Here is a 26,662-nt window from a genome sequence, read left to right as displayed (position 1 = left end):
GAGTAACAGAGTTGAAACATTTTTTTTTTTTTTTTTTTGCACAAATATCTGTATTTTTGCCACCTCTGCTTTTGTACATGAATACTTTTCAGAGTCGGTGCTTATTCTTACTATTTTTTTTTTAATTACTCGAGTAACAGAGTTGAATCCTTACTTCTAGATGTTTTATTTTATTTTTTCGCACAAATATCTGTATTTATGCCACCTCCGCTTTTGTACATGACTACTTTTCCGAGTCGGTGCTTATTATTATTATTATTATTACTATTTTTTTTTCATTATTATTTTATTACTCAAGTAACAGAGTTGAATCAGTACTTCGAGGTGTTTTTTTTTGTTTTGTTTTTTGGCACCTCCGCTTTCGTGCGTACACGTCGCATAGTCCGTAGTTTTTTGTCCGCGTGAGTACTTCTGCCACTGGTTCTTTTGGAGTCCAGCATAGTAGACGAGCCCCCTCCCCTCCCCTCCCCTCCCCTCCGCTCCAAATCCTTATTGACCACACATTCCCACCCGCTATGGGGCGAGGCACTTTTTTTTCTTTTCTTTTTTTGGGTCGCCTTTAGCCGATTTGCGCTCTTAGCTGTGCTCCACCAAGCATGTGGACGATCTATTTGTGCTCGGCTCTCGTCGCGGCTGTGCCCCTGGTCGCCGTGACGCTGAACCGCCTTTTCCCGTATCTCCGCGCGGATATCTTGTACGTCCGAGACCTCGCGTGGCTTCTCCTCAAGTTCGCGAGGAGGAGAGCCGCCTTCTTCGCCGTGGACCGCTTTTTGGAGCAGGCCGCGGCGCGTCCGAACAACCCTTTCGTGGTGTTCGACGATGACGTCTACACGTTCGCGTCGACGGATCAGAAGAGCAACCGGGTGGCCAACGCGCTCCTCGCGCACCCGCGATACGCACCCGGGGACCCCGTGGCCCTGTTCGTGCCCAACGAACCCGCCTTCATGTTGACCTGGCTGGCCTTGGCTAAGCTGGGCTCCCCGGTGGCTCTGCTCAACTCCAACATCCGCAACAAGTCCCTGCTGCACTGCTTCGGCTGCAGCGGCGCCAAGGCGCTCATTGCGGCTGCAGGTACGCCGCAAGGGATCCTGCACGCTCCCACTTGCTTTTTGTGGCCGGCCAGCAAGGCCTCCTCCTCCTCCTCCTCCTCCGTAGCCTAAATTTGCAACAAGATTTGTTCCATGAAATCGGATTCGGTTTCACAATAATACTTCATGGGCTTGAAATAACACTCAACTATTTACACTGTAATCTCGGGAAAAGTTCAGCGTAAGGAGTCTCTGTTGCAAAACGGCACGGTTGCTTTCACTACGAAAAATACGTTCACACTCGAGGGGCATCAAGCCATCAATTATTCGAAAAATTGATTCGTCAAATGATTTCACTTTGACCATCGTTTCATCATTTATAAAGCCATTGTTTAGCTCGAAATTGTCCAAACTGGCTGAGAGTAAATATTCTTTGAGCTCCGTAGTCGTCCGTCAAAGCGGGCTGATTATCTTCTGCGTTGAATCATCTGATTGTTCAATATTTTTGGCCCATTTTCTGACATTTTATGGACCAAACCAATCACTGAATCATCATCAATATATGGAGAAAAAAAAACTAAACAAGTCGGTTCAATCTATTGCAAAACGTTATTTGCGGCGGTAGTGCGAATAACCGACAATGAACGTCGTGGAACCAGAAGCAGGCTCAGACGTTTATGCAGTACATCAAGCCCGTCGCACGAAATACCCCAGCTCTCATTTTCAATACGGTACTCCGTTACTCCCGCTCGTGTGATATTGCTGAGTTGTTTATTATTATCATGGGGATGCAAGTTAAACATTGTGAAGTTTTGTTTTGCCCCAATGTCTTTTTTTTAGGGTTATCAACGACGTTCTCTGTGTGAAGGTTTCATAACATGGAGTTCTGCCAGGGTGAGTCTGCAGTCACGTGAACTTGCGGAATCCAGAGTCCCGCATATGACTGGAAAATGAAAAAAACAATCATGACTCTTGTAGCGTTATTGAATATGCCTTTAAAGTAGTTTTAATGTGAGTATCACGGTCATACTTTTCTCAAAAACCCATGCAAGCGGAGAGAGAACATGCAAAGATTGATACCACGAACCTAAGAACTTCGAGGCGAACATACTAACCCCTCGTCACCATGCTGTGGTATTTGGCATAAGCCACAAGAGTTAGTGAAAGTAAGTAACGGGTGGCACATCTGCCTCACAGTCCGAAGGACTGACTGTCGCATTCTCACCTACGGGCAATTCAGAGTTTTCAATTAACCCACCGTGAGGCAGATGTGCTAAGCAGTCGCCCACCGTCCTGCCTGAATTTTTGTTTTTTTTTGGAACCTAAATAAATATTTGAAAATGATTAGTTGTACTTAAAAGTGAAATACAACTGAACTGTACTTGAAAATGTACCTTAATGGATAAAAAAAAAAAAATCAAACGTTTGAACCCTTTTGAACATCTAATTCTGTGATTCTTTTGGGTACCACTAGAGGAAACGGTACGCTGCAACGCTTTGACATTCGCTGCTGCACGCCGTCAGTCACAACGTTTGTTGTTTGTTTGTTTGTCGCTGATCGTTATCTGTGATAGCCTATGTGTCCCGCAGAGCTGAAGCAAGCGGTGGAGGACGTTCTGCCGTCTCTTAAAGAGCAGGAAGTCCTCGTGCTCCTGATGGTCCAGAGCTGCGACACGCCGGGCATCGAGAGCTTCTCTGACAAAGTGGATCGAGCGTCCGACGCCGCCATTCCGTCCTCGCTCAGAGCACACATCACATACAAAAGCCCTGCGGTTTATATTTATACATCTGGGACCACGGGTACTAAAAACAACTCCATATTTTCTGCACCCCCCGTATGCAAACCATTGAGGTCAATCGTGTTTGCGTTGTGTTGCAGGCCTGCCCAAAGCGGCGGTGGTCAACCAGAGCCGCCTCCTAATAGCGCTGGCTGTTTTATCTGCAAATGGTGTCGTTTCCAGCGACGTCATTTACCTCAACTTGCCTCTGTACCACACAGCGGGATTCTTCATAGGCTTTATCGGCGCCATTGAGACAGGTGAGTGCGCCAAAACAAAAGCCCGCACTTCTCAATCGGGCTTGATTTACATCGAACGTCTTCGTGTTCAGTCCCGATCGAGTGCCCGAGTCCGATTCTTTTTCACTGAATAAAGCTTTTTGGAATGACTAAACTAAACTAAACCGTACTGAACATGCGGGGACTATTCCACTCCATATGTCATCCCTTTTACACCGCCGTCACTTATATACCATCAAATCAGAAGGACTTTTTTTGTGTGTGAATTCAACCTTAGTTTGAAAATTCCTGCGTACCGCATTCCTTGAGACCGCTCAACCCACGTTTGACCGCAGAAGAGACGAGCAGCTGTGTGTTCCCTGGCGTCCCACCCCATGACGCCAAATAATCGACAACAAAGACCGTACTATACTTGTCACACTGCAGTCACAATTATTGTGCCAATCCAGTACGTTTGGTCTGTGACTGACAAAACTAGATTCGGAAAAGCAAATCATTTTCAAGTTCACCCGTAAAGATTAGAGTACGTTTTAGGCGCATGCTGAAATTTCACCCGGAAACCCACGATGCCCAAAACCGTTTATCAGAAGTGCCGAATCCAATGCCGGATTCATTAGCAGATCGACAGATCCAGAATTTGTCCTTGTCAGAAAAAGGGAAATGCTGTACTTCCTGCCTTTCCACCTGATACTTCCTCCAGATCGTGGAACATTTTCCGCAACTATAATCCAAATAAAGGAGTCTTTTGTCACAGAAAAGAAAGAATCTGAACGGAGCTGAGTCAGTCAACACTGGATTATTATTTTTTTTCTTAATAGGCTAAAGATCACGTTGTTATCGCACAGGCGCATGTGCAGTCTAACATTTATGGGGTAACTACAATCTGTAGACGCTGGTTGATTTGATTTCATACTATAAAAATAAAATGTGTAAACGGAATTAACCAGCTCCTACGACCCCGATTGATAAGAAAAGCGATGTTTTAACACAAATGAACACTCAACTGTCATATGGCTCATTCCACGGATGTGGCGAAATGTTACGAGCAATTATTAACGGCAAAATACATTCAAATACATGTCTTAGAGGCACTCATTAGAAATAGGCGTCGCGCTCGTAACTTTGTCGGTCACAACGCGTTACGAGCAAGCGGCCTCTCAATTTCAGAGCTGTAAACAAACAACCACCGTTTTTTGACGCAATGATCTCCCAAAATAATCATCGGAGGATCAATCGAATGCTTCCGAAGGAGTAGGAGACAATATTGACTTGCAAAAATTAACCACTATTTAAGAATCAATTGAATACTCACCCACCCATCTCGTTAATGATGCGCAATAAGCACATCGATGAATGCATTACGACATGTAACTCAGTTTGTTACACATTTTTAGCAAAGACAAATGGAACCATATTGTAAAAATGTAAATATAGAAACAGAATAAAGGGAAATGTAAAGAAATAAACTGGTTGTACAAATTGTAATTAAGATGGAAGTCACACACCATCAGTCTTGTGTATTTGTGTGTGGGTACTTTTAAGAAGGCGGGGCCTCGCGGATACATTTAAGAAGGCGGGGCCGACTGGGTGCTGTTAGCAGTTGTCGTCAATCGGGTTGGCTTTTGCCATGCAGTTAATTCAGCCTTAGCGTTTTCTCCACGCTCCTTGTGAGTGTATTCATTTTGTATTTGTGTGCTCGACTGTTTGTCCCATTCAACAAACAGCTGAAAGTGCATTGGAAAGTGCATTTTTTTTTGGGCATATCAGAAGTCCACTCATAAGTCAAATTTTGGCTTGCAACGCATAGCAAAAACCGGTCAGGCGATGACTCGTAACTCGAAAAATTTGTAAGTTGGGGCCCTCGTACTTCAAACTACCACTGTAATTCTAAACTACAGTACCTGCTATAAATAGGAAGCCTATAATATGATATAATACGGCCCAATATAGCAGTCAAAGTTGGGTGTGATGACGTGATGTTTGTGGTCTTGTCTTTTGAGGGTCCACAATTATTTTGAAGAGGAAGTTTTCCGCTTCCCAGTTCTGGGATGACTGCAGGAAGCACAACGTTACAGTCGTGCAGTACATCGGAGAAGTGATGCGCTACCTCTGCAGCACACCCAAGGTAAGGTTAGGATTTGACACTTTTTCTGCATAAGTGAATGTGATGATTTTTTTTTTTTTAACGATTGTAACAAATGCAATATTTTTCCTTTGAATTTTTATCTAACACAGGCTCTTTTTTTGTTGTTGTTTTTTTAAACTTTTTTTGTTTTTTCTTATTTCTGCCTGGGACCCAAATTCTTAGATTGAGAATCAACCTCGTGTTCGCGGTGTTACGACCCTTTGAGCAATGGAGATTTGAACGCGAAAAGTGAAGCAACGCCTGTAGGCAAACATATCGCATTACTCACACGACATACATTTTCATCCTAGGCGAAAAACGAGCGGTGTATAACTTTTATTGCCGCTTACTGCGTCAGTTGTGAAACTTCTGTCTGTATTATACTGCCCCTGGTGGCCAAGGTGCACACACCGGAAGGAGTGCGAGGGCTGGAACGTATGACACTAAGATGATTTGAGATGCGAGCTTTTTGAGTTACGAGTGCGGTCACAGAATGAATTCGACTGTTAAGTCAAGGCACCGCTGTTTAAGCTTCTCTACTCGTTTGAAGGTTTTCCTTCACAGCAAAATGCCAGCTGGCACCAAAGTTGCCTGAGTTCAAGCTACGTATATCGTTTTTGTTACACACTATATAACCCTCTATATGGCAATATACATTATGCCAGCGGATTCCATTTTTAAATGTATTCCCAGAGCTTATTAACTAGAAGATTTGATCAAAACACAACCCCTCACCTCGTATAATTCCCACTTGGTGGGAGAAAGAAGCTGACATTTCATTGGCAGAGCTTTGTGGGCACCATGCCTCCGCTCTGCTTGAAGTACTGTATCGCATGTTCATTTTTATTGTATTTTTTGCAGATCCTGTTGGAAAGAAGTTTCCAAATCTGCACATTCCCACTGCCGTAGCTCATCACAGCTGGCTTACCAAAATAGAAATCGTTAAATCTCGACTATCGGGTTCCGGCCTTCTGCGTCAGAATCCGGCAGGGGTTTGAACAGTGTGATTCCGTACGGCTTACCTGTACAATAGCATCCCCTTCTTCGCGATAATGTCATCATTTTAAAATGAATTGACTGTATTTAATCGCACTTCTCCGCTTCTCATGCACGGCCATTCAGAGTATCGAGTTGCGTCACATGCGCTGGAGCTTCAATTCAGCACATGACCCTGTATCGGTTGTATCTGGTCACCGCTCGGAATAGACGCTGGCCTTTACCCACGAAGACCATATCGAGTAACATGTCTCTCACGGAATGTGAGCGGTCACAAGCTGCAATATTTTGGGTGTACTTTTAGTCGGTTCAGTGAAGTTGCTGGCCTGTACTGGGTCCTGTCACATAGGCGAATATCCAAGCGTGTGTTCGCTCGCCAAGAAAGGCGCACGACTGTATTGTCATCCGAGCTCCGAGTGCCGCTACCACGCCGTACTGTATTTGGTCCTGACTCGCCGGCACGCGCAACGTTGTAATCCTCAACCAGTGATCTCCAGTTTTTGCCCTGCGCATATAAGCAAGACGCCTACTTTGATTTTCAAATTTGAAAATCCTGGCTAAGGTCAGAGGTCAAGAGCCTGCAAGGGTTACTTTCAAATGGTGTTCTTCAAATGTTTAGGGCTTCGGCTAACCCAGCGATTTGTAAAGTTTGGTACGGGCTCCCTCTAGTGGTACATGAAAGAAACACTGCCTAAGTACTTAATGATTCAGTTCAATACATTTGTATTTAATCTTTAATTAAACTGCTGATAATGAAATTAGCTTATGACACAGCTATTTAAAAAAAAGTGTAGGTGTCAAACAAAATTGCGGGGACTCGCCACACCCACATCCCCCATGGGTGCGACGCCCCTAACCAACACTGCAACAACTACTACTAATTATAATAATGAAAATTGCTTTCCTATAGTGCCTTTCTAGATACGCAAAGAAGCAAAGAAACTATTTGCAAATCAAATAGAAACAACATTTTTCAATGGCGGCTGCATCTAAATTGCTGTTGAAACCGACTGAATTACTGTCCTCGCTTTGACATACAGAGAGAAAACGACAAGGACCACAAAGTCAGACTCGCCATTGGAAACGGAATCCGAGCGGAGATATCGCGGGAGTTTCTGAACCGCTTTGGGAACATTCAGATCAAAGAGTTTTATGCTTCCACCGAGGGAAATGTAGGATTTATCAACTATGCAGGGAAGATTGGAGCCCTTGGAAGAGCCAACTTTGTACACAGGGTAAGGAAATAACTACCTTGTGAGGGTTAGTGAGGCCTAACCCTAACCTAACCCACTTGGGCCTGCTAAGTATTTTTGTGGGTGGTACTTGTTAAAAGTTCGAGATGCATTTATTGTCTTGTTTTTTCTAGAAACTGTTTCCATACAGTCTCGTCAAGTATGATACAGAGTGTGATGAGGTGGTTCGAGATGCTAACGGTCTCTGCGTTGAGGTGCCGAAAGGTGAGCAAAACTCGTAATGAAAATTTGACCTGAGAGCAATCAGTATTTAACACCATTGTATACCATAATGTTTTTATTGAAGGCGAGACAGGACTGTTGGTTTCCAAGATTACCAACATAGCTCCTTTCGTCGGCTACGCCCAGAATGAAGAGCAAACTGAGCGCAAAAGACTCCGTGACGTTTTGAAAAAGGGAGATCTGTACTTCAACAGCGGAGACCTTATGAGGATTGACAAGGACAACTTCATTTACTTTCAGGATCGTGTAGGTGACACATTCAGGTACAGCTGTTTTTTTTTCTTCTTCTATTTAAACCTTCCACTTCACCAAGAAAAGTGTAAAGGAAAAGACTCACCTGAGACAGCAATCAAACCGGAGTTCTCCAATAACAAATGTTCACCGGACTTTTCGCGCTGGTCACCTTTTGTTCCTAACCTTTGTGAGTTCACAGGTGGAAAGGTGAAAATGTGGCTACAACTGAGGTTTCTGACATCCTCACACTGACTGATTGTCTCAAAGAAGCCAATGTTTACGGGGTCCAAGTACCAGGTACTGAATAGGACGTTTCACCATCAGAACCAGAATCATCTTTATTTTGCCAAGTATGCTACAAAAAAAAAAAAAAAAAAACACACACACACGAGGAATTTGTCTCCGGTAGTTGGAGCCGCTCGAGTACGACAACAGACACAGAACACTTTGGAGACATAAAGACATTGACAAAAAAAAAGCAGTAAAGGGTTTGCTAGTTATCTGGTAATGCCGGTACAATTCTTATTTTTTGGGGGGAGAATTGTGCAAAAAGATGCAGAGTCCTCTAGCACTTCGAGCAGTTCGAATGACTCCAATGACCATTGTGCAAAGGGCGCCGAGACTTCAAGGAGTGTATACGGTTTAAAGTGACTAGTAGCGCGATAATCTGGGACAATGTAGATTGTGCAAATGTTGCAGATACTCCTCAGTCAGTGTGCAAGTGGTGCAAGATGCTACTCTGGCATGAGTGGCTACTACTACGACTTGCCATATATTTTCGACATTCACTCGATTTGTCCTCCTCACGCACAGATTCCGCTAGATTAATTTGGATTTTTTTTTTTGGAAGGAAACCTAAAAAAAATAAATAAAAATAAGCTTTTGGGGGGAATACTTAGTGGCGTCATGGTTTCAGATCAGGTCAGCGGTGCTCGATCAATTTTCCACCACTCAAAAGTATCCTGGCGCCAATTATTTACATGTTGAATTAGTCTATTGTATACTTAAAGGTTTTTTAGTGCCTTTTAATGAGTGGCCTTTGTATGTTTTGTTCAGGACATGAGGGACGCATAGGAATGGCCACCGTCACTGTGAAAGAAGAGGCCCGGTTCGATGGAAGTAAAATATATAATCATGTGGTTAGCTACCTGCCTGCGTATGCTAGGCCACGCTTCATAAGGATAAAGGTAAGTTGAATTTTGTCTTGTGGAAGGTCTCTGGTTTGCATTTGTACGCAGCTCATTCTCATCAGAGCACATCGTAGAAACTGCTGCTTGCCAAAATTTGATGAGTCACTTTTTTTTTTTTTTTCTTTTTTCCAACCTTGATTGACTGCTTCAAAAAACAAAGAGCATGTCTTAGTTTTATGTTGAGTTTTTTTTTTTTTTTTTTTTTGTGACAGTGGCCTCTTGGAAAAGTAATTTCATCCCTCTGTATGTTTCACATATTTTGAGGATTTTTCCACTACTAGTGCCACTTTTGGCCTACTAGTACGACCTTTGGATGGATATTAAGGCTATTGAATACATGTAAGACTGTGTCTTTACTAGTAAAGCTTTTTCCACTATCGCCTTCCACCAACGGATGACATTTCAGCACACTAGTGAAACAACTTTGGCATACTAGTAGAACAATTACATGTTACTAGGGAAGCCGGAATGTCCACTCGTGTGCTACTAGTACTACTAGTGCCATGAAATTCTATTGCTAGTACTAGTATCACACAGATGTCAACATAGTTTGGGCTCACTAGTATACTAGTATATGGGCCTTAAGCTCGATATCAGGTTAGGTTTGCTTCTATCATAAATGTATTAAAATGGGAAAAAAAAAATGTTTTTTTTCTCTCTGATTAGCGTGCGCGATACAATAACTACTACTTGTAGTGTTCCAAGTGCAGCACAGTAGTTTACTAGAAAGGTGTAATCGCGTACTGTGGTTGGCCAAAAATGGAACGAGTGTGCCATAGTCGTTCTACTAGTGCGCTGAATTGTTTTACTCGTGAGGACAAAGAGAAAATATGGAATACAAGCTCAAACTGCTTTCCATAGTATTGCTCAATGTGAGTTTTGTTATCATGTGACAGAACGTCTGTTTTTTTTTTTGGGGGGGGGGGGGTGGTTAAACTCATTGTAGGATACGGTGGAGTTGACGGGGACGTTCAAGCAAATGAAAATGAAGTTAGTGGAGGAGAATTTTGATCCAGGACGAATCGAGGACCCCCTGTACATCCTCGATGACGAGCACAAGAGTTATGTGCCTCTGACAGCTCAGGTCCACAGCGCCATCATAGCAGGAACCATGAAGCTCTAAACCAGTTCTCCCGTCACTGTGCTGGCTTTGCAGTGTGACTGCAGAGGTACTTATATTGAACATCCAGCTCAGGGATCCTTAAATGCCTTTTAACAAATGAATGTATGTGAAACCGTGTGAGAGTCATGCTCATTACGAGCGGTGAATGGAAATAAATTGTACATTGCATATAACAAATACCAGCAAGTTCTCATGAAAAGTCAATAGTTTACTTGAAAAGTGATGCCCAGTAATTATGTTTACAGATTTGTTTTTGATCAATCTCCACATTGTGTTGAAACGGACGGCATCCGTCAGAACACGCATCAGTAAAGTGTAACCGGATAGATTATAAGATGCACGTGTGCATGTGTCATCGGCGTGCAGCGGTGCTTTGAGATACAAGTGACCCGACGTACGAGTTTTTCGAGATACAAGCCATCGTTCAGATGATTATTTTTTATTTGTTTTGCTTTGATTCGCGAGCGCAAACTTGAGATACGAGCGCTGTGTGGTGGCAGCGACTGAACTCGCTTCGCAACAAGCAAGTTTTGCAGGTATAATTAGTCAATATTTTTTCTCTTTCTTTCTTTTTGATGTTTCATTTCAAACTAAACATAAAACAAAGACAATTACACACTGTGTATTTAAAACAACCACATAGCTTAGCCTTTAGCATAATGCTAATGCAAACACATACTGTAATAAGAAATGCCATAGTCACAGGCTAACGATGAGCATCTATCTGGCGGTGTTCTCACGCTTTAAACTACACAAACGGAGCAGCAACAGATTTAGACAGACAATATAAATACAAGCATATATTCTTTATCCTCTGTGAAGAACAACTAATATTGCTGCCATACTGAGAAACTGAGACTGTCTCGATGTACAGCATATTCGTATGTCTGCATTATACTGCCCCCAGGTGGCCAAGTCTCGCTCACCATATTGTGCATTGGAAAAGTGTGGCCAAAACTATATTTTTAATTCTATTTAATAATGTCATTAAATTGTTTTATATATTATAATATAATAGTGATTTTTTTTTTTTTTTAATTCTTCACACTTAATGTTTTTTTTTTGTTTTTTTTTGTGAGTTTGGGACAGATTAATGGCATCGTAAGTGTAAAGAAAATGATCTACACGCTTGGAAAAAAAAAAAATCATTAGTGTTCCTGTGCTAAAGAAATGAATCTCACAAAAGTTTATTCAGTGACCATTGTCGGGGTTTTCCGTCTTTAACAGAGCGCTTGCAACAATGTTGTCCTCGTGTGTGTATGCAGTATATTGATATATTAAAACATTGTTTTCCAAATGTATATTGTTGTTACATATATATATCTATATATATAGATATATAGATATATACATATATGGATATGGAAGCATGTAACCAATAAATACCTGGCATGTGTTTTTCTTGGCCTGGGTCAGTGAGTACCTTTGGAAATGTTGTGTGGTGGGAGTCAATGCACTAGGTGGAGACAAACACACACACGCGCATTGTTTGATCCAATCAATGGGGAAATCCCTTTCCTGGTTCCATTAGAATTAGCATTTGAAAAGTTGACATCATGAGACAATAATTGATCAACCGCCCGTTGCGACAGAGAATTGGGAGACCGGAGGAGTCACAGAAAGGCAGTGAAATTTCACAATTGGAAAATCTGCGTTCAAAAGTATAGAGGTTAAGTTAACTTAAGTTGACTTGTAAAGGTGCCGGTGCATTTTAGGTTGAGTAGAAGAAGGAAGAAAAAAAAAAAAAAAGGGGGAGGGCCGGGGGGGTCAAAGTTCAATGGGCGCAAAGTCTAGGTTGTCGTGTTTGTATGTTCATCCGTGCGCCGCTCCAGTACACACTCTCCGTTCGATCAGCATGCTCTCTTATATTTTATACACCGCTTTGTCGGGCTTGGCCGTCGTTCCCTTTTTACTGTACTGGCGAAATCGCTACTTGCTGCACGATCTGCGATATGCGATCACCGCCGTTGGAATCGCCAGACGGCTCTTCCGATCCTCCACCGAGAAACCCTTTCGCAGCATTCTCGACCGCTTCCTGCAGAGCGCGGCCGAACGGCCGCACAAGACGTTTCTGGCGTTCGAGGAGAGCAGCTACACGTACGCGCAAGCCGACCGGGAGAGCAACCGCGTGGCCGCGGCGCTGTCGAGCGCGCTGGAGCCGGGAGACACGGCGGCCGTGTTCGTGGGCAACGAGCCGATGTTCGTGTGGCTCTGGCTCGGCCTCGCCAAGCTCGGATGCACCGCCGCTCTGCTCAACTGCAACGTCCGCTCCAAATCTTTGCTGCACTGCTTCTCGTGTTGCGACGCCAAGGTTCTGCTCGCGGCGGCCGGTAAAAGCGACGACAACAGCACAACGCGGCCAACACTACAAGTTCCAGAATGCAACATCGTAGAGTAGCGTTTATTTGGAATCTACGTTTTAAAACGAAACAACCCCCCCTCCCCAAAAAAAATCGATTTATACGAAAAAAAATCGATTTATACGATTTTTTTATGTATTTATTATTATTATTATTGAAAGCAAATCTGACAAGAAATGGTCAGTTTTAAAACATTATTGGTGCCCAAACTCGGTACTTAAAACGCCTAAAAACGTGTAGGCTACTGTATTTGAAAATGTTCCTTTAAAAAAATAATGATAATCATAATAATACATCACAATTAAATAAATACATTTATTCGAATACCAATTTAATACTCTGATTACAGTAACAGGGTTGCAATTCAATACTCATGTTAGTTTAGGGCAGATTGCATTTTTGTTAGCTATATAATAAAACAACATTTATCTGCTATATAATACACAAGAAAAAACTGATATTAATGTGTTTTCTGATTTACGAGTAAGTTCAACTTACTTTTTAATGAGATACACTGTTTTATTTGTCATTCATTTTCTGTGTTTGGCACTGCCCTGTTCGATATGGTTCCCCCCCCCAAAAAATAATGCTCAATAAATATAATTGAATCATTTTTATTTGAATACTAATTTCACTTGAGTTTTACTCTAATTACGGGAGTAGGACTTTCAAAAAAAATTCTAATGTTTTTGCTGAAGAGTAACTGTAACAGAAACAAACTTAGCTACAATAATAACAATAATAATAATAATCTTTTTTTTTTTTAAACTATAGTGTAGAGTAAAAAGCAATTTTTGGGGGTGCACAAGAGCTACGATTTCAATTTTTGCACGTTTCTGTATTTTGTGCATTATTTAAAGTTTTTTTTTTTTTCTGGGGAGAGCAGTACTTCCGGAATGACCCACTTAAGTATAAGAATAAAACAAAACAAATGGATAGCTACTGTATTGATAACTCAACTGTCAAGTTCAATCCAAGTGCCAAGGTTCAAAGGTCACGTTTCCGTACATTTCACGCTACTTGCATCGTTGCATTGTTACGTCGTCTAAAGTCTCACCTCGTATTGTCCCAGAGCTACGAGGGGCCGTCGAGGAGGTGTTGCCCGACCTGAAGCGGCAGGGCGTCCGTGTGTTCATCCTCGGCGAGGGCGACGCGTCCGAGGGCATCGAGTGTCTCTCGGACAAGATTCGCCAGGCCTCCGACCGACCTCCGTCACCCGAGCTGAGGGCCGACGTTAGCCCGAAGAGCCCCGCGCTCTACATTTACACCTCGGGAACCACAGGCAATCTGCTTGTTCTGTCCGAGCGTCTCGTGTAACCTGCGCGACTGTCACGTCATTTGCAATGTCATTATGTAGGGCTTCCCAAGGCAGCAGTTATTAACCACGAGAGGATATGGATGGCAAGTTTTCTTCAGTCGGTTGCCGGCGTACGCTCAGACGATGTCATCTACATCTGCCTGCCCCTTTACCACAGTTCTGGCTTTCTCATGGGATTGTGTGGCGCCATAGAAAAAGGTAACCGGTAAAACCTTAAATGTTCAATCCCAGTCCGTTCAAGTAAGCTCATGTGTTCTTTGAAACATTTGTTGTTGTTGTTGTTGTTTTTCACAAGAAGCAATGGAATTTGAAATGATCTGTCCACGAACCTCTCTAAATCTAAACCCCCGGTTCCCGAATTTGACAATCGTTTTGATGTTCTCATTTTTACTTCTTCCACAGCTCTGCAAATGCGTTTTGTTGTGACAAAACCGACGGTGACACTAGGTTTATTATAGGACAAACCAACAGGTTTGTGACCTCAAACAACAAGCAGTTTGCCTCTGGTCTTCACTGTTTGTATTTCAAAGTCCTAAATTTTCTTAGTTTCATACATGCAAATCAGTTGCCTTTCGGCGAAATTCGTCCTTTTGAACTCCAATTAGGCCATTTACGTAAATCATATCGATCCGATGAGTTTTTCTTGGGGGTCGCCGTCGCCGTCACTGACGTCATAGGCCGGTTCGTGCTCCTTGAACGCTGGCAGCTAGATCCATTCCACACATCTACCATCAACACACAGATGTAATTGTAAATATTCCTCCGCGGCGGACTCATATGAGGCCAGAGGTTTCGCCTGTGCGCTCGAAGTCACAGGAGTTGACGAGACCAGGAAAACAAACTGCTGTTAATAAGTCACGGTGCTTTTACTTTTACGTTACAACGATCTAAATGTCGCTCGCTACTTTTATTGATCAATTATGGCTTATTTATGAACTATTTCGTGCGCAAGAGTACGACTTCGATTTACGCATAGGGCGCTGTTTGAGTCCAGTTTAAGCGCCAGTGACGTTTTAGTGTAGTTCACCAATCAAACGACACAAGAAAGTCACATGACCTCACACAATTACTTCCATTCGGCTTCCCGGACATCGGTATTCAAACTAGATAAGCCTGCCACGCTGATCGTCGTGCGTTCGTGGCGGCCATATTGGGAAGGTCGTCGTTACCATGAAGGCAACGGCGCGCTACTCTTGTTTACATTTAGACGAACAAAAACAACAGCTTTCATGTATTACAGTATTTGTCTGGCACTGTCTGTCTAACTTCAATTTCAGAAATGGATGATGAAAACAGAAAAATATTGTACTTAATATTTTGCTGGGGGATGCATTTGGGATTAGTAGTCAATTATTTTCCAGAATGAGAGTGCTTAACGAGGAGGATGCTATTCATGTTGCACAGCTTGAAGCAGGCACCAGGTGCAGGTGGAGATGGGCCTGGCTCAAGTTGGAGGCCATAACAAAAAAAAGCACAGAAATGAGGCAAATTTAATTTCAATCTTAAATTTGTACATCAACATGTACTTGAGCAATGTAAAAAAGTTTTTCTGCATGAAGATTATTATTATTATTATTTTTTTTTTTTTTTTGCCTTATTGTACTTTTTAGAGTCTTCCATATTGCTTAATTTATGTTAAAAATAAAAAGAAAATTCCCTGCGGTGCCTTGGGGGATCCGCCCCGGACCCTCCCTAAAATGTTTCTTTTTTTTGGTCACCTTTGGTGTTTGCATGCCTGTAGTTTGCAACCGTACTTGACTTGCCAGGATGTTACTTTATCATGCACATCTTCATCGCCAGGTATCACTGTTGTATTGAAACGTAAATTCTCCGCATCGAACTTCTGGAATGACTGCAGGAAGTACAATATTACGGTTATTCAGTACATAGGAGAGATAATGCGATACCTCTGCAATACATCACAGGTAAAACTCCTACATAGTTGTTATTGTTGAGAATATTACTTGTCTTTTCAACAGTGCTATCTCTTCCTCTCCCCTCAAGAGAGACAATGACAAAGATCATAAAGTCAGAATAGCTATAGGAAACGGGATACGAGCCGATACCTGGGTCGATTTCCTCCGACGGTTTGGGAACGTTTGCATCTGCGAGTGCTACGGAGCCACAGAAGGAAATGTGGGCTTTGTCAACTACGTCGGGAAAATTGGTGCTATTGGAAAAGAACATTTCCTCCACAAAGTAAGATTGAATACACTGTGTTCTTGAGGCCGACATCAATTGCTGTGCCTGAAAGATGCTCATAAATACGCGCTTAGTTTTTTTTTGCTTTTTTTTTTCCAGATGGGATGCCCCTATGCCCTGATAAGGTACGACACAGAGAAAGAGGAGCCAGTCAGAGACTGCAGAGGATTTTGCATTGAAGTGCCCATAGGTGATCCATGTACAAAAATAGAACAAGTCCTTCCCACAACCCTCGTAACATCTCACTTTCAACTGAAGGAGAGACTGGTCTGTTGGTGTCCAAGATCAGTGCGAGGACCCCTTTCTCGGGCTACGCCAACAACAAGCAGCAGACTGAGAAGAAGAAGCTGAGGGATGTGTTTGTGAAGGGAGATGTCTATTTTAACAGCGGTGATCTTCTAAGGAAAGACCACGAGGGTTTTGTCTTCTTTCAAGACCGCATTGGAGACACTTTCAGGTGTGTGAATTAAACAAACTGGTTATTTTCTACACTACTCCAAAAAGGCAGGGGGGTGTACGGGATTTGGTTTTCAGGTGAAATTTCAGAATGAACCCAAAATGCACTATGACCATTTCAGGGGAACTTCATTTGACTTTCTTGAAACCTTTGAATACACGTTAACCTGTTGTGAATTCTGTCATTCAGCTCTTTGTTAGCGCACTGTGAGTACTACAGCATTGAACAGTTTGACATTCAAAAGTTCAAAAGAAATCAAAAGGATTTCACCTTGAAAGGTATCACGCAATTTAGATTCATCCTAAAATTTCACCCCAAAGCCCGAAACACTTATCGCAAATCATCTTTCCTCATTGAAATGACTGGAAATGCCTTTAATCCATTCCAGCCTCCTAGAGTAATAACATAACATCAATTAATGCTTCAATTCAATTCATTGTGCTGCTCCTTCTGTTGTGCCTGCCTTGGCAGTCATTTTTTAAGAGGGTAAAGAATATATGCCTGTGAGTATTGGGATATTGTCTGTCTACATGTGTTACCCAACCGTTTTAGTTCAAATATAAATTTTAAAAGGTTATAACACAGCGACTATCGATGCTAATCATTAGCCCATCAATGGCGTTCTCCATTATGTATTAGTATTAAGGGGCAATAGGGGCATTCGTAAGGCAAATCTTTGGTTTGGCTCTGGACCCGAGCTCATCTCAGATGCAAAGTGGAAAAGTGTTCTGTGGTCGGACGAGTCCGCATTTCAAATTGTTTTGGGAAATTGTGGCCGTCGTGTCCTCAGGGCCAAAGAGGAAAAGAACCATCCGGACTGTTATGGACGCAAAGTTCAAAAGCCAGCATCTGTGATGGTATGAGGCTGTGTTAGTGCCAATGGCATGGGTAACTTACACATCTGTGAGGGCACCATTAATGCTGAAAGGTACACACAGGTTTTGGAGAAACATATGCTGCCATCCAAGCAATGTCTTTTTCATGGACGCCCCTGCTTATTTCAGCAAGACAATGCCGAACCACATTCTGCACGTGTTACAACAGCGTGGCTTCGTAGTAAAAAAGTGCGGGTACTAGACTGGCCTGCCTGCGGTCCAGACCTGTCTCCCATTGAAAATGTGTGGCGCATTATCAAGCGTAAAATACGACAACGGAGACCCCGGACAGTTGAACGGCTGAAGCTGAACATCAAACAAGAATGGGAAAGAATTCCACCTACAAAGCTTCAACAATTAGTGTCCTCAGTTGCCAAACGTTTATTGAATGTTGTTCAAAGAAAAGGTGATGTAACACAGTGGTAAACATGACCCTGTCGCAGCTTTTTTGGAAAGTGTTGAAGCCATAAAATTCTAAGTTAATGATTATTTGCTAAAAACAATGAAGTTTATCAGTTTGAACATGAAATATCTTGTCTTTGTAGTGTATTCAATTAAATATAGGTTGAACATGATTTGCAACTCATTGTATTCTGTTATTATTTATGTTTAACACAACGTCCCAACTTCATTGGAATTGGTGTTCCAATGAGGACACTAATTGTTGAAGCTGCGTCCATAACAGTCCGGATGGTTCTTTTCCTCTTTGGCCCGGAGGACACGACGGCCACAATTTCCAAAAACAATTTGAAATGTGGACCACAGATCACTTTTCCACTTTGCGTCAGCCCATCTTAGATGAACTCGGGCCCAGAGAAGCCGGCGGCGTTTCTGGGTGTTGTTGATAAATGGTTTTTGTTTTGCATAGTAGAGTTTCAAGTTGCACTTACGGATGTAGCGCCGAACTGTATTTACTGACATTGGTTTTCTGAAGTGTACCTGAGCCCATGCGGTGATATCCTTTACACATGATGTCGGTTTTTGATGCAGTGCCCCCTGAGGGATGGAAGGTCACCCGCATTCAATGTTGGTTTTCGGCCTTGCCGCTTACATGCAGTGATTTCTCCAGATTCTCTGAACCTTTTGATAATATAATGGACCGTAGATGATGAAATCCCTAAATTCCTTGCAATTGTAAGTTGAGGAACATTGTCCTTAAACTGTTGGACTATTTTCTCACACACTTGTTCACAAAGAGGTGAACCTCGCCCCGTCTTTGCTTGGGAATGACTGAGCAATTCAGGGAAGCTCCTTTTCTACCCAATCATGGCACCCACCTGTTCCCAATGAGCCTGTTCACCTGTGGGATGTTCCAAACAGGTGTTTGATGAACATTCCTCAACTTTCACAGTCTTTTTTGCCACCTGTCCCAGCTTTTTTGGAACATGTTGCAACCGTCAAATTCTAAGTTAATGAATATTTGCTAAAAAAAAAAAAAAAAAAAAAAAAAAAAGGAAGTTGATCAGTTTGAACATTAGATATCTTATCTTATCTTAAATATAGGTTGAACATGATTTGCAAATCATTGCATTCTGTTTTTATTTATGTTTAACACAACGTCCCAACTTCATTGGAACTGGGGTTGTACATTAAACTTCAACTGGGAGTGATAATAAGCCTCTTTTTTTGAAGAATTGTTCGCCATCTGTCAAAACCGCTGCTTATTGTGAGTTGAGTTGCTCGTATATCAAATTTGTGCTCTCCAGTCAACGCAAAGAATCATCCGAATGACGGCTAAAAACTTGTAAGTCGAGTCACTCGTATCCCCGAGGCACCATATCTTCGCTTTGTTGTTTTATTATTACATTCCCGAAGTGGGCTTCTTACACTTCCCTCTTGTAGGGCAAACCTGGGAGCAAAATCAAAATTAGTTTCTTACTCCCCACAGTGTTGTTCAGTGCCTATTTTATAATTAATCACAGATGGAAAGGAGAAAATGTAGCAACCACAGAGATAGCCGATCATTTGCTCATGGTGGACTGCATTGAAGAGGTGAATGTCTACGGTGTGAAGGTGCCAGGTAATATTGCTATATTTCATCATCCTATAGATAGAATCGGGCCACGACCGAAAACGCGTCTGATGGTTTTGCTAATTTTCCTACTAAAAGCGTGCTGTGATCAAGTCCTTTTTTTTGTGTTGTGTTTTTTGTGTCTCTTCAACCTTGATTCAACCTTTTATCAATCATTGATGAATAAAGCCATGAATCACGTAGTCCTGGGAAACATGACTGGACAAAGATAACCTAAAAGTCCATTTGAAACACATTTGCTACACATAATATACTTATTCATCACATGTACAGATGTGTTACTTTGGTATGAACACGAGCTTATATTTTTTTGTATTTTTTTTACTCTATTAGGACACGAGGGAAGAATTGGAATGGCAGCGCTGACCTTGAAAGAAAACATGGACTTTGACGGGAAAGCTGTGTATCAACATGTCAAAAGCTACCTTCCTAGCTATGCAAGACCACGCTTTATTCGCATTCAGGTAACCCCTATTGACAATATCATTGATATAGAGTAAAAATTCTGTTTTTATTCTCACTTGCGATACAAAATAGTTTCCCTCTTTAACGAATTTAGGTAGTACACATTCTGCGAAGATGGTACAAACCCCCAATCCAATCAAGTTGGGATGTTGTGTCAAACAAATACAAATAGAATACAATGATTTGCAAATTCTTTTCAACTTTGATTCAATTCAATACACCACACAGGCAGGATATGTAAAGTTCACAACCGATAAACTTTATGATTTTCTTTCAGAGATTTCTTTTGATGATTTTATGCACCATAGATGAGGAAATCCCTAAATTCCTCGCAATTGTACATTGAGAAATGTTATTTTATCTTTCGATATACTGTTTCCAATTAGCCTGTTCACCTGTGGACTACTCCAACCAGTTTATTTATTTATTTGTATTTAATTTTGTAAGCATTCCTCAACTTTCCCAGTCTTTCGTTGTCCCTCTTGTAGCTTTTAATATTTGCAACAACAACAACAAATAAATCAGTTTGAACATTCAACATCTTGTCTTTGTCAACCGACTATAGGTCGAAAAGGATTTGCAAAGCATTGTATTGTGTTTTTATTTACATTTTACACCAAGTCTCAACTTCATTGGAATTGGGGGTTTGTAATTAAATCATGTTAAGACTTATTCGAAAATGGTTTGCGACCAGTGTATAGTGATTTATTGTCATGTATTTTCCCGCAGAATGCACTGGAGGTGACCGGCACGTTCAAGCAGTTGAAAGTGAAGCTGGCTGAGGAGGGCTTCAACCCAAGCGTCATCGAGGATCGTTTGCTTTTCCTGGAGGACAATCAGGGCTACGTCCCCATGACTCAGCAGATGTTCAACTCCATAGCAGAGGGAAGAATCAAACTGTGAATCACTTTTTGTCTTCACGACTCAAATAGCTGAGAAATCCATAGAATGAGCCACAAAGTGATTGTGAAGCCTTCACATACAGCAGAGCACTTATTCCAATTCATTTCAAAGCATATAAAAGCAATATTTCATGGTTTTGTATTTTTCTTGATGAACATTTAAAAAAATAAGAATGCTTTGTTTTTGATAAAACTTTATTCCCCCCCCCAAAAAAAAATGATGTGTGATCATCCTTAACTCAGTGGTCTTCTAACTTTTTACACCAAGAACCTCCTAAAAATATACTTAAATGCTTAAATATAGGGGAAACAATGGTACTTAAAGACCCTGTAAAGCAAATTCAGAGATTTGTTTCTAAATGCATTGTACATGTTTGAAGATAATTGCTGAAAACGGGAAAAGACGATAAAAAGCGATATTGCGTTAAACTGTTTTAAACCATTTCAGTCTTCCTGATTTTTGTGGGCGTGGCTCAAAACGTGCTGGGTGACACACTTTGGAGTCCGGAAAGATTTCCCCCTCCCCCATTATATAAGAACTTCGGCACTTTCGTTCACGTCAACGTTTATCCGGCGCAGTTACGACGTGCGGTTTAAAAGGTAGCTATGCCTACACACTGCAATGCAGCTTCCTTTCGGATAGTCCGCTGGCATGGCCGCTGGAGAGCGCCTCGTTGTTTGTCATGAGTGCGCGCATGTCCTGCAGTGAAAGGTGGAATAACTTGGAGCGGGAGAAAACAAAAGTCTGACTTGATAGCCAGCGTGTGGACAGGGGCTCCGTGCTAGTGTGGCCACTTTAGAGCGCCTTGTTGTCGTGTTGTGGAATAGCCCCACGACGACCCGGTGGTATCATATTCCAGCCACCAGAGGCTTTAAACAGATATATATTCGCAGCTCACACATGTAGTTACTGTATGTTTAAGCAGAAGAAAGATGCTAGCTGAAGTAGCATTCATTTTTCCAGGTCGTAGAAGTGCTATTTGATTGACAGTTGAGCGGACACGCCCTCAGTGTTTGAGATCTGAAAAGAACGGCTTGATGTTTCACAACTCTCCTCATTTTATATACAGTACTTGTCAATTTTTGTATATATATTCAAATTTGGCAGGGTTGTTAACAACAACCTGCTCTGCGGTGTGTTTGAAATCAAACTAAATATAGGTGTTCAACTCAAAATGCAAATGCAGCTGAATTGTACGAATCCAATGTACTGTACTGGATTTTTTTTCTTTTTTTTTTTTTTTTTTTTTAAGTTGAAGCCACTGCAACAATAGGAACAGTTTGAACATTTATTTGAGTGATTATTTAACGTAGCACTAGTGGTACCCGCACCACACTTTGAGAATTGCTGCTCTAACGCACTAAGGAGCCCCATTTATAGGAGCTTGGGTGCAGGGGTAGTTTCCATTGGAGTAGGAGAGGCAGCTGTGTTGGTAATGGGTGAAGAAGGCATACAGTTTATTCTTCTACACGTGGAGGTCAAATGTTTTGAAGCCTGCGAGACTTTTAGAGAGCAGCACAGCTGGCGGCGGCCACCCTGTGCCCACTGATTGCAGAAACTCGGAACACTGTTAAACTTGGTCAGCTTTTTCACGATTTGCTTCCCCACAATATTTGAAGGCATCTCTGCCATCTTTCCTGCGGGGCCGCCCCCTGTTGTTGCCAACGTCGGCAGGGCGGCTTCGTCTTGAGGGCTCAGCTTTGTTTCAAAGGCGTAGCCGGTTCTTGGACCGAGGTAACTGTATGGCAGAGGGTCACTGTTGCAGCTCAGAGAGCGCATGGGTCTCCTGGACTGATTCCAAGCCTTGTCTATCCAAAGCTCCACTTGGGCCATGTCCATCCTCGGGGCTGTCTCCTCAGTCTCTTGGGGCCTGACGCCGCTGTTCTCTTCATCGCCTTTCACCTTGCCTCCTAACGTCTTAGAACCATCGAGAGCCCGTGTCTCAGCGAGGAGATTGGAAGCTATTTTGGAGATAACGCTCCAGTCTCGGCGGATGTCATCTGCCGTGGTGTGCTGTGAGGTCACCGTGAATCGAATGATGCGTTTGGTGTGAATGTCTGCAGGAATGAGGTACATGGCGCCGGAGCGTGTCAGCCTCCTCAGCAGCTCCTGGGTTAAAGCATTACCTTTCTAGAAGACAAAAGACAAGAGAGCCGGGCCGCAAAGAGTTTAACAAAATGAATTTTCTCCATCGGCTCAAGGTTTCTGATCGTAATCACGCTGTCCTTCACCTGTAGGTGATAAAAAAAAAAAAAAGGACACATTAACCTACCTCCTTTGAACAAGGTGTGCCTAGGAAGTTTGTACATCTCAACAATGATTAGCATCTTTAGAACACGTTGCTTCACAGAAACAACTCAAGTGAACGAATAATGTTTCAAGTTTCTCTGCTTTTAATCCCAAATCGGAACTACCTACCTTGAGACTGAAAACAACCAGGCCGAGGTATCTCTTTGCAGGAACCTCAAAGTTTGGGTCACTTCTTATCAGAGACTCCAGGAGCGTTGCCATCTCGATACCCTGAAAGATAAAAGCATTCAAATGAGCGATTGCCATTCAAAACCAGTGGACATGCAATCTAATGTTGGGACAAGTGTCTGGACAAAGGTATTGGGACACCTGTCCATTACATACATTCCTACATGAGATTGGAATGCAAGAACACTTTTCAGTCAAAGTTCACTGAGAAGTGGTCTATCATGCTTTCCTTATTTTACGTCCAAATCATGAAAAAGACTGACTCCAACATACGTGTCTGATGTGTCCCTGGAGGTTTTTCAGTCCAAACGAGCGCATGACGAACCAGAGCTTGAGAGAGCGGAAACGACGACTGAGTGGAATCTGCCAGTGCTGCACAGATCGAAAGAGACACAGTGAAAGACCCAGAGACCCGAATAGAATTGATCGTGAAGGGGTCCCACCATGAAGTCTGTGGCTGCTTGTGAGTTTTCGTGTCTGAGATAAACAGGGTCGACACTGAACGTCTGTTGGAGTTTGAGTTTGTCCTTGACCCTTAAACCCAAACAAGCGCAATTTACAGTTCATTGTAAGTTGTTAAAAAAAAAGAAGAAGAAGAAGAGAGAAATGAATGAATGGAGTACACGTGAGACATATTTACCAAAAAGCTGTGCAATCAAAATGGACCATCATCCATTTGGATGGGTTGAAGACAAACGAGTGTGCAAATTCAATGCCGGCAAGGGACCAGCGCAGTTCCGGACAGAAGTAGGCTGACCCGGCATAAGCGGCGTCCACGTGGAGCCATAGTCCCTCGTCCGCACCTGCGAAATGTTGCAAATATTATGGATATTAGCGTATTTGACTCCGGCCACATCATTATGGGGGCAAATATGAAGACGTACACACTGGTCCTAATTCTGAGAGCGTGTCAAAGGCACACACCCCTGTGGTTCCCAAAGTGGCGCATAGCTGGATACAATACAGAATACATCCATTAGATCCAAAAAGGAAACACAATACAGCAGCAAATATTTCCAGCGATCCCTTTGGGTGTCAATATCAGGAAGACACATTATGATCTATATAATCTACAGCAACTCCAAGTGTGCATTCGTTGGGAGCAAACTGCCGTACTACCAAAGCCATCCTTCAGTACCAGAAAAGGGACCAGTCCTCTCCTCCTGTCCTCTTGTATCGCCTGTTTCAACATCTCTCCTCTCAGAGACAGATGCTCATCCGTGGGAAGGAATCGGATCTTCACCAGAGAGATCTGACCTGCCTTCTCCACTGAGGAGTGCGCCTGTCAACACGGTAACGCACCATTTTAAATGAAGACGTTGGTGTTACTGACCAAGAACTCACCTGATCGGAAGCATAAGCCACTAGTGTCGAATTCAGGACAGAGTCGTCCATGTCGCGCTCCAGCTCGGCCCGCAGCTGCACAATTTTGTCTTTCCTGGCCGCCAGCAGAGCCACTAATGTGCTTTCACTGACGGTGCTCTAGTTGGAGAGTCACAACATGCGGTCACTCAGTGATTCGTGATGCGAAAAGATGTCCCTACCGCTTGGTGTAGTCTACCTGGATTATACCTCCTCCTCGACTCTCTATGTGGTAATGGAGAAAGAACTGAGGAAGCCCTAAGGCTTTGCAGAGCCAGTCCATCACATTCATTTCCAACTCTGTGCATGCAGGACTAGAGGCCTGTGCAAACAACAACAACAACAACAACAACAAAACACCACAGATGATATGATCTATTAGTCATTCCAGAACTGGAGGACATTTTTTGTCTGTTGTTCTTGAAAACATCAAACATTTTCCGTCCGGTGCCTAAATTGTCCTCAAATTCTGGAATGACCCAAGAATGAGGAGGCTTTTCTTCCCGTTCTCGCTTTTTTTCTTACCCATGTGAAGCCAACACAGTTGATGGCATCAGCCAGCATGTCCCCCAGCATTGAGGGCCATGACGTCAGACTGGGATAGTAGGCGTGCATGCGAGGACTCTGCCAGTGAACCACCTGCACAAAGTGTCGAAAACAATCCCGCGTGCATTCCAAGGTGGGATCGGATGACGTGACGACAGCGTCGGAACTCACTCCCGGCATGATGACCTTCTCGATGTCGTCAAAGATTCTCTCCCAGTCCTCTGGCTCAGTGGGTGCGGCGTCTGGGAGAAGGTCCCTCATGTAACCTGGCTTTACATCTGGAATAACCCTTCTCTCTCGGATGGAGCCCAAATACTTTGCGATGTAGTCCACCATCTCCTTACCTGGCCACGGAAAAGATTTAGCGGTTTTATCTATTAACAAAGTGTGTCCTGTTATTACCTCGGCGGTTGTATTCCTCAGCCTGCATATTTGTCTCGTTGGGACCGCTCTCGAATGGTCTGTAATGATGCTGCAGAGATGCCGGCTGTATTGGGAAGCGGAGATCACCTCGCATCTATATGGGCACCATTGGGAGGAGCACGCCCTGAACTGGTGACGCATTTCGCACAGAACAAATGTTCTTTCGGGATATCAACCCAACGCCGCGATAGGTCAAAACTGTACTTTAAAAGAAGACGTAATTGAAGATTGGGAGGGGGGGGGGGACTAAATAGAGCACCTGTAGACCTCACACTAATCTTAACAAGCTCCATCTACAGTGTTGTACATGTGATCTAATGGAGAGATAATTAAAGCAATAAAACTAGATGTTTCACCAAACCGCTGCACTCCCGGTGGTTTGGTATCAAGCAACAGTGTTATACCAGAAAAAGAGAGCTTATCTCAGAAATTACATTAACCCCCCCCCCCCACCCCCATTTCATTGGCTCCAATTACAAATTGAACGACAGGGGAAAGGAAATATGTGTGGGATGTTGACTCTTACGGCAAACAAATAGCGCTTGTTGAGTATAGAAAAGGAAAATATTGAAAGATGTTTTTTTTTTTTTTTTTTGTAAAAACTCTACAAAGTGTGTGTATGTATGTGTAATGTGTCATCTGCACCTGCAAAAATCAATTACCTACAGTGTTTTTAAAAAAAATGTATTTAGGGATTAATCATGAATTTACTCATGCCAGCCAGGGCATTAATACCCCATGAAAAGATATGTCGCTCATAATTTGATGTAGACTATTATTATCAGGATATAGTTGGTCAAAAACTGACCCGGGACATACTATGCGTGCATGGAAAATGAACGATGCAGTTCCGGAATGGTGTTAAAGGCGTGGATCAATGCCGGTCACGCGTTGATTGTTTAGGTTCAAATCCATTTGGGTAGTATACAAAAAAATCAAACCAAATCCAAATCAAAAGTGTCACTCAAATGCATCAGGCCCCGAGTGCAAATGTAATCAAGGAATGCCATGCAGACTTTTGATCCCACTGAATTCTGAACGTGAATGTCAAAA

At 42.7% G+C, this 26,662-nt stretch overlaps 3 protein-coding genes across 4 annotated transcripts; 2 read left to right on the top strand and 1 right to left on the bottom strand.

Annotated features, from left to right (window-relative positions):
- The first annotated feature begins 467 nt into the window (after window positions 1-467).
- On the top strand, window positions 468-13,758 carry LOC133467342 (long-chain fatty acid transport protein 2-like). Of its 2 annotated transcripts, XM_061752113.1 has the most exons (11): window positions 468-1,071; window positions 2,619-2,828; window positions 2,908-3,066; window positions 5,046-5,170; window positions 7,207-7,401; window positions 7,533-7,623; window positions 7,706-7,904; window positions 8,075-8,172; window positions 8,932-9,062; window positions 10,012-10,234; window positions 13,621-13,758. In XM_061752113.1, exons 1-10 carry the CDS (start codon window positions 597-599, stop codon window positions 10,186-10,188), a joined length of 1,860 nt encoding a protein of 619 aa, XP_061608097.1. In that variant the 5' UTR covers window positions 468-596; the 3' UTR covers window positions 10,189-10,234; window positions 13,621-13,758. The 2 variants fall into 2 exon arrangements, with proteins under 2 accessions (XP_061608097.1, XP_061608090.1); XM_061752106.1 differs by lacking the exon at window positions 13,621-13,758 and having other exon boundaries at window positions 10,012-11,589.
- Window positions 11,989-20,933, top strand: LOC133467334 (long-chain fatty acid transport protein 2-like). Its single transcript, XM_061752092.1, has 10 exons — window positions 11,989-12,518; window positions 13,621-13,830; window positions 13,906-14,064; window positions 15,667-15,791; window positions 15,871-16,065; window positions 16,168-16,258; window positions 16,327-16,525; window positions 19,323-19,420; window positions 19,766-19,896; window positions 20,627-20,933. Exons 1-10 carry the CDS (start codon window positions 12,044-12,046, stop codon window positions 20,798-20,800), a joined length of 1,857 nt encoding a protein of 618 aa, XP_061608076.1. The 5' UTR covers window positions 11,989-12,043; the 3' UTR covers window positions 20,801-20,933.
- Window positions 20,934-21,277: 344 nt separating this feature from the next.
- Window positions 21,278-25,814, bottom strand: hdc (histidine decarboxylase). Its single transcript, XM_061752121.1, has 12 exons — window positions 25,589-25,814; window positions 25,358-25,530; window positions 25,166-25,279; window positions 24,840-24,962; window positions 24,623-24,760; window positions 24,417-24,560; window positions 24,163-24,229; window positions 23,919-24,081; window positions 23,722-23,812; window positions 23,552-23,650; window positions 23,219-23,320; window positions 21,278-22,930 (listed from the first exon to the last, which is right to left on the bottom strand). The coding sequence occupies exons 1-12, from the start codon at window positions 25,701-25,703 to the stop codon at window positions 22,175-22,177; spliced, it is 2,085 nt and encodes a 694-aa protein (XP_061608105.1). The 5' UTR covers window positions 25,704-25,814; the 3' UTR covers window positions 21,278-22,174.
- Between the last annotated feature and the right edge of the window lie 848 nt (window positions 25,815-26,662).

This window comes from Phyllopteryx taeniolatus, chromosome 2 (genome assembly GCF_024500385.1).
Source record: "Phyllopteryx taeniolatus isolate TA_2022b chromosome 2, UOR_Ptae_1.2, whole genome shotgun sequence".
NCBI lineage: Eukaryota > Metazoa > Chordata > Actinopteri > Syngnathiformes > Syngnathidae > Phyllopteryx > Phyllopteryx taeniolatus.
Note: the sequence above shows the minus strand (reverse complement) of the source record. Positions and strands in the feature narration are given on the sequence as shown.

Bases quoted from the DNA above. Each gene is read 5' to 3' on its own strand.
- hdc (XM_061752121.1), bottom strand. From the start codon at position 25,703: ATGCGAGGTGATCTCCGCTTCCCAATACAGCCGGCATCTCTGCAGCAT. The intron at 24,561-24,622 runs GTGAGTTCTTGG...CCGTGTTGACAG, and splicing joins TGGCTTATGCTTCCGATCAG to GCGCACTCCTCAGTGGAGAA. The intron at 24,230-24,416 runs GTACTGAAGGAT...TATTGTATCCAG, and splicing joins GAGGACTGGTCCCTTTTCTG to CTATGCGCCACTTTGGGAAC.
- LOC133467334 (XM_061752092.1), top strand. From the start codon at position 12,044: ATGCTCTCTTATATTTTATACACCGCTTTGTCGGGCTTGGCCGTCGTT. The intron at 16,259-16,326 runs GTGATCCATGTA...TTTCAACTGAAG, and splicing joins TTGCATTGAAGTGCCCATAG to GAGAGACTGGTCTGTTGGTG. The intron at 19,421-19,765 runs GTAATATTGCTA...TTACTCTATTAG, and splicing joins CTACGGTGTGAAGGTGCCAG to GACACGAGGGAAGAATTGGA.
- LOC133467342 (XM_061752113.1), top strand. From the start codon at position 597: ATGTGGACGATCTATTTGTGCTCGGCTCTCGTCGCGGCTGTGCCCCTG. The intron at 5,171-7,206 runs GTAAGGTTAGGA...TTTGACATACAG, and splicing joins ACCTCTGCAGCACACCCAAG to AGAGAAAACGACAAGGACCA. The intron at 9,063-10,011 runs GTAAGTTGAATT...AACTCATTGTAG, and splicing joins CACGCTTCATAAGGATAAAG to GATACGGTGGAGTTGACGGG.